The sequence below is a fragment of the Bidens hawaiensis genome, unplaced genomic scaffold (genome assembly GCF_021521415.1).
Source record: "Bidens hawaiensis isolate Kalapana, Puna unplaced genomic scaffold, B.hawaiensis_p1.1 tig00002307_1, whole genome shotgun sequence".
NCBI classification, from domain to species: domain Eukaryota; kingdom Viridiplantae; phylum Streptophyta; class Magnoliopsida; order Asterales; family Asteraceae; genus Bidens; species Bidens hawaiensis.
In genome coordinates this window covers 1997471-2004756 of record NW_027491124.1, presented here as the reverse complement: position 1 = coordinate 2004756, position 7286 = coordinate 1997471, and the positions used below count along the sequence as shown (strand labels likewise).

The following is a 7286-nucleotide window of genomic DNA, read 5'->3' as shown; positions in this document are numbered from 1 at the left end:
ATGGACGGCCGTCGCAGCATCTCCGCCGTGATCTTTGATCTTGACGGCACCCTTCTCAACACCGGTATATTATCATTATCATTTCAAGAACCTCTCTCTCTCTCTCTCTCTTTATCCCATTCTAATAATAAAAAAACATATATATTTCAAATTCACTTGGCTTTACCAACTTCTTTACGAGTTTCTGTGATTGGGTTTATAACTTATGTATGAGCCGAGCCAAGCCAAGTTGAGCCTAGGTCCACTTGTGCTCGGGACCTGCATACAAGGTAGGCTACCTTCGATAAAAAATATAATAAAAATTAGTGTTACTGAAAATCCCGATTGCCCTATATAAAATTTTGGCCGATCGTCCTCATGATAAAATCATGGGCCCGCCATTGGTGCCCGGTTTTTAAATGATCTAAACCGAGCTAGCTGTATTCGAAAATGATCCAAGATGACCGAGAGTCCGATCTTGGTATGCAAACAAGCATAACCGAATAAACGAGCCAAACTGAGCTAGGCTCAGGCTGTAAATGATCTGAGCTGAACTAGCTCGGTTTGTAAACAAGCTATCGGAGTCAAGGTCACTTAGTTTGAGAACAAGCCGATTTTGAGCAAATTTCAAGCAACGAGCTATATATTTAAATATATCTAGACTTGGTATGAGCAAATGGGCAACAATTAGTATTAGGTATTGGGCCAAAATTATGACATAAATTAATATATATATATATATATATATATATAATTATTATTGCTTTTGAAAAATATGATGAGTAGGCTACCCAATAGCATCCACCACTCACAAAAAATCAAATATACACACATATAATAAGTTAAAAAGGAAAATAATTCGGGCTGAGCTGGCTCGGTTTGTAAATGGGCTGATTTCTAGCAAGTTTTTTCGAGCGATCTTCAAGCTGAGCCAAGCCGAGCTCGACTAAGCTCGAGATCAGCTCATTTTGACTTATGAGGGCTCAAAGTCGGCCCGTTAAATTTTTTAAAACTCGGAATTGGCTCATTCATTATTTATTAGTTAACTTATATACGTTTTTAGTAATTTTAAATATAGTTAGAGAAAAACTTTAAACTCCTTTAGTACCTTAAACGTGCCAAAGCTCGGCTTGAGCTCGACTAGGTAACGTAAACTAATGCATAGAAGTCTAAAAGAGGCAAAATTAAAAAAAACAAACAAGGCTCGACGAGCGTAAACGAGCTTCTCAGACAAGGCTCGAGCTCGAAAAAGCTCGCATCGTTTTGATATTTTTATCAATCCGAGCTCGTGAGCAGCTTTTGCACTCCTAATCCAACTTTTGTGGGCATTTCATAATTTGTTTGGATTTTGCATTTTGGGTATTGAAGAACAAGTGACAAAGGATCTATTGAAGGAGTTTCTAGTTAGATATGGAAAAGTGATTGATACAGAAAAAGAAAATAAAAGAATGGGAATGATACACCATGAAGCAGCAATTGCAATTGTTAAGGATTATGATCTTCCAATCACACCTCAACATGTTAGGAACAAAGCGGCGCGCGGAAGCGAAACAGCACACACATGCACAACGATAAACACGCATAAACGAAAATATAAACGACACAAGAATTTAACGTGGTTCGGTCCCCGCGAGGGGACCTACGTCCACGGGCTGCAACTAGGTTTTCTTATTAGCTCAGAACAAAGATTACAATTACATGATGGGATATATATAATAAACAATATTAGGGTTAAACATAATTAGGAACCAAAACTGGGCCTCCTAATAAAACCGGCCCAAAGGCCTTCATAACCCAACAATCTCCCACTTGAAGGCCTTGCGATAAATTCCAGCCTGCCATCCAAGTAAATATAACAATCTCATTCATCCAGTAACTCTAGTAATCTTCAGTAATAGAAATCAACCAAGCCTCCAGTTCCAAGAACAAGCTAAAACTTCAACAAAAGAAGTTCTCCAAGCCTCCAGTTCTCTAGGAACAAACTAAGATTTCTACCAATCCACACCAGTTGCAGCGCCCCTTCCCATCAGTTACCTGAAAGGCCCATTGAAGCTCCCGAGAGCTCCAATCCGGTCATCACAGACCCAGCCATGACAAAACCCGCCAATGGCTCATCCTCAATCTTAACCGGCCCTCACTTACTCACACTACCGGCTCCAAAGACTTCCAGAGGATAATCACTCTCCAAAAATCAGCAGACTATACCAGGAGAGATTTTCACATTCGGATTTCCCAGTCTTCCGAACTCAACGTCCCTTTGGAAACAAACCTAGAACACACCGCGTGCTCCCACTGTTACCAAAACCCCGAACATGTTCAGACCTCCGAATACGCTCAAGCTAACATCACTGTGGCTCCAGGCTTCATGTCTGCAAACTGAAACCCCTTAGCTCTACCCGATTCAGCGAGCCAAGACCTTATAACTCGGAAGTTGGTTCACTTCTTCCGACGATACAGAGACCGTATCTTCCAAAAGTCTTTAACTAAAAGATTCAACAAATGCTTCATTGAAGTGAGTAACAAGAAATAAAGCAAACTAGAATCTTGAACCCAAGAGTCTTCACCGCCTTCACTGAGTCTCAATGCATCAACCCCAGATACATTCTCAAAAGCAGAATTCCAAACCTTTCGACATCGACTCTTAAAATGTCTCACCTCTACGCAACCTACCAAGTCGACTATGCCCAACTCCCACTGTTCCTGTTATCCCAACCCATGCCACACCAACACTCCATGAGATGAACCCCACTCGTACTATCCCGGCAAATAACTTTACCCAACACGAGATTATGAACCTCTCAAATGGTGTACCACTGATCACCACCAAACAAGATATAACTTCACAATTCCAAACGAACAAGAAGTAATAATCACAGTTTCGAACCAGCTAACAGGCAAACAGCTATAACAACAGTAGAACTTTCATAAAATCAAGCGGTACCAAGGGTTCTATGACCGTACACACGATCAGTTAACTCAAACCCTAACCGAAAGATCATCCAAACGAGCAATAGTTTACATGACTTGCCACTAACCTCATTTTTTTTTTTCACTTATGCCGTCACCAGCACACCTGCTGGTTCCATTTTCTCCAAGTTTATCCATCACCAGTACTATATCCAAGTTCACATGACAAACCAATCAACCAAAATCCAAACCGTCAAACATTCCGATCATAACCACCTCGTCTTCAGTTATAACAATAAAAAACGAGAACAAATCGAAAACAGTGAACAGACACAACAAGGGCACGGGCCTAAACTTGACGATTGTTCAACAGAATACTGCCAAATAAACCGATTTGCTCTTGCAATAACCGATAAATCAACTAACTGTAAATAAACTATATAAAGTTACCTCAGACTAATCTCTTGCAAACAAATCTGAACCCGAACCTAAATGGTCTTCACAAAACCCGGTTCCCTGAAGCCGAGCAACCTCCAAAGAAAAACCCTAAAACCCGAAACACCCGACCCGGTGCTTCACCTGCAACGCCCGAGTGAAACCTGCAACTCCAAGAAGTCCAAAACAGGAATTCTAATTGCAAAATCACCCGGAAAACCGTCCCAAACAGCCCTGAAAAACAGCCCCGAACAGCCCTGTTAACCAGAAAAACGAAGATCTCTGACAAGTTCACCGCCGGAATCACTGTTCACGCCCGGAAACACTGTTCATGCCGGATACTGTTCACCGCGGCACTGTAGCGGCGGCACTGTAGCAGCCCTTCTCAAACCAGCCTCTTCTACCTTTTTTTTTTTTCGATCGATACCCGTGCAAAACCGTGTGTAAACAACGAGCCAAAGCTCTGATACCACTTGTTAGGAACAAAGCGGCGCGCGGAAGCGAAACAGCACACACATGCACAACGATAAACACGCATAAACGAAAATATAAACGACACAAGAATTTAACGTGGTTCGGTCCCCGCGAGGGGACCTACGTCCACGGGCTGCAACTAGGTTTTCTTATTAGCTCAGAACAAAGATTACAATTACATGATGGGATATATATAATAAACAATATTAGGGTTAAACATAATTAGGAACCAAAACTGGGCCTCCTAATAAAACCGGCCCAAAGGCCTTCATAACCCAACGCAACAGTATTCTCAAAGCATCATGCCTATGTATCATGAAAAGTGAGGTCTCTTTCTTATCATTCAATAATATAAATTTATTATCTAAGAACATGTTTTTAATGAAATGAAATGAATTTGGTAACATGTTGTGTTTTGTAGGTGGCTGCAAGCCAAACCACTTCCCGGCGTTAATCGCCTCATGAAGCATCTTAAAAAGCATGGGATCCCCTTTGCACTTGCTTCAAATTCTGCAAAGAAGAATGTACTAGTCAAAGTTTCTTCCCAAGAAGGTTATTTATCGTTTTCTTCTAAAGCAATATAGACGCATTTATACTAAAGCCCCAAGAATTAGCTAATCCACTCATCCCATGTATATATATATATATATATATTAATTTATGTCATAATTTTGGCATAATTTTGGCCCAATACCTAATACTAATTAGGTATTGGTGGGATATACTGAGTACGATAGCTTTGCTATTGGTGGGATATACTGAGTACGATGATGATGATGATGATGATGATGACTCATCCCATGTGAGTTTGTATCCTGCCCAACCTCTGCATCCTCTAACTCCAGCTTCCACTTCCATGTATTCTTGATGGCCCAACAATCAGTTCCGTATAACATGAGCTGCCACCCTTTAAAACTTTCTGTTTAATCTTGCTGAGAACCTCTTGTCTTACAATGCTCACGTGGCTGCGCAGTGGGCGTTATATTCGCTCATTTTACTTGTTTTAACCATGCTTGTGTCTTCAATAGCTAAGGTTAACCGGAGAAACTAAAGTGTGATATTTTGTAGTAATTTGGGTCTGATTTTGTTTTAATAGGCTGGGGAGACTCCTTTTCGGTAATTCTCGGAAGTGATGAGGTCAAGTCAGGGAAACCCTCTCCAGACCTGTAAGTTCATTATACAATAATTCATTGTTTGTTTTCAGTAATATGTTCTTAGATTAATTGTTTTAAACTTGTTTTCTTTTAATTAAATCGGCCCGTTTAGTAAAAATGTTATGTGGTTGTAAAACGTCAGATTTCTAGAGGCTGCTAACCGAATGGGCGTGGATGCATCATGCTGTCTTGTGATAGAAGATTCTCTGTATGTTATTATTCCAAACTTTGTGGGCATGCTTACAACTATGCATTGTTAAATTCGAGTTTAAGGTTAAGGTGGTAATTATATGAACAGGGTAGGGATTAAAGCAGGAAAGGCTGCACATATGCAAGTGGTGGCGGTTCCATCAATTCAAACCGAAACAGATGAATTTTCAATTGCTGATCATGTGATTCATTCGTTCCTAGATTTTCAGCCACAAATATGGGGACTTCCTCCGTTTGATGACTGTATGTTTCATTCGTTTAGAGGGCGTGTGAGTTAGCCATTCGTAAAAATTAATTAATAAAAAAAACTTTTTATGGTTGCAGGGGTGATGAAAGCATTGCCAATTGATCCAATTTATTTGAAGGGATTATACAAAAATGGATTTCTTGAAGAAATTTCAGGTATAGAGTTTGTCAGTGTACTCATTTTAATCACATTTATTGTTATAAAAGGGTAAATGTGGTCGACTGGGCGAGTCGGGTAATGGGTGATTATTGGAAACTATTTTTTTCCAATTTTTTATAAATAATTAGTCTTAAATACTATTGCATACACTATAGAAGTGCATTTAATAATTACTTTTTCTATAGAACAATACTTAAGATTTTATGCGATTAAAATTCGACTTTTGACTCGTTCTACACGTTCACTTTCTATCTATTATGCACATTATAAATCAAATAAAACCACACCATTCATTTGTTCCTTCTTTTGATTGTGACTGTTTTATACAAATTTTGATCAACGTTTATTCATGTTTTATTAATTACACAGATAACAGTGCTTCTGATATTCCGGGTCAAGCCTGGGGTGTCTATTTTGGTTGGGTTGACTTTGACTCACACGAGAGGCTTAAGGTTGTTGTTAGCATCAGATGGGATTCTACCAGTGGCTCTTACATGAGAAACATTGTGAGAACTTAACATTTGCAATATTTTTAATTTCTATGAAACGTGCTACTATTTAATCGAGTCAAACTAGTCAAATAATTTAGTTAATTTGGGTTATATTTCATTAATAGTGGGCTAAATTGGTCAAATATAGGAGGTTCCCATTTTGCCCTTCCTGTCCAACTTCTCATTTCGCCACCTCAGCAGTTACCTTGAGTGCAAAACGAAACTAACACGAAATTCGTGGGTCAAACTACGAACGTGTTTAGCCAAACAAGTTACGTTTGAGACATAAATTAAATTCGTTACGTGTTCTTTTGTCAAAATTTAAACCTCAGAGAAATTGATGTAGGACTTTATAATCAAAATGTGACTGTTTTATATAAATTTGTATTTTTGTTTTAAAATTTGTAATTTGAAAGTATTCATACACGAAAGATGAAAAAAAAATTTGGGTTAAATCATAAATGAGTCGTGCTCATATCGACCTGCAAATATGCATGTTGTGTTCAGGTTCTTGTCGGGTTGGACCCGTCAGGCCACGAACATGACTCGTCTAACATCCCTTTAAATCATTGTCAGGTTATGGTTTTAGGACATTTTGTAATGTGTAGCTTTCGTTTCAGCAAGCTTGTGTTATCAATGGAAACGATGAGCAAATTTTGGATAAGAAAATTGATGTAGCACTTGTTGGTTATATCAGGGGATTTCAAACCAAGGTAACTTACTATTCATGTATTGAAATTTGAAGCGTATTTTGACTGACTTGTTATTGTTTTTATATTTTAAGTTTTCATTTTTTAACTAAATTTCTGCATGATATGCAGAAAGATTCTTCTACCGAAACTCAAATTCTTGATGTTGACAAGTCAACCGCGGAAGCTTGTTTGGATTCAGAAGCATATAGCTATCGTAGGTGCGGCCCTGCTTAACTTTAACGAACTTGCATTGGTTATAGAAGTCAAAGCAATCGGTTTGACTGTTACATTTGATGAGTCCACATTGACTCAAAATGTATGCTACAGAATTTTCCATTTGATTTAGCTAAGGCTTGTCCAAGGTGAGATATGGCTTTGGATCAAGGTTTAGTTTAATGATTTGGCTCTAATGGTGTAATATAACTTGATATTACATATTTCTAATGGTTGAAATAATAAAGTTTAGTGTATATTGTTTTTATTAAACTTACATGTGTTATTGTGCTACAAGATCTATTGGTGGTTTTGAAAGAGTTGG

At 38.5% G+C, this 7286-nt stretch overlaps 1 protein-coding gene across 1 annotated transcript; it reads left to right on the top strand.

Moving 5' to 3' along the window:
- LOC143616761 (bifunctional riboflavin kinase/FMN phosphatase-like) lies at positions 1-6997 on the top strand. The gene is made up of 11 exons (XM_077089503.1): positions 1-64; positions 1348-1499; positions 4083-4117; positions 4217-4347; positions 4892-4961; positions 5092-5157; positions 5248-5402; positions 5484-5561; positions 5935-6071; positions 6677-6769; positions 6878-6997. Exons 1-11 carry the CDS (start codon positions 1-3, stop codon positions 6980-6982), a joined length of 1086 nt encoding a protein of 361 aa, XP_076945618.1. The 3' UTR covers positions 6983-6997.
- Positions 6998-7286: the final 289 nt, after the last annotated feature.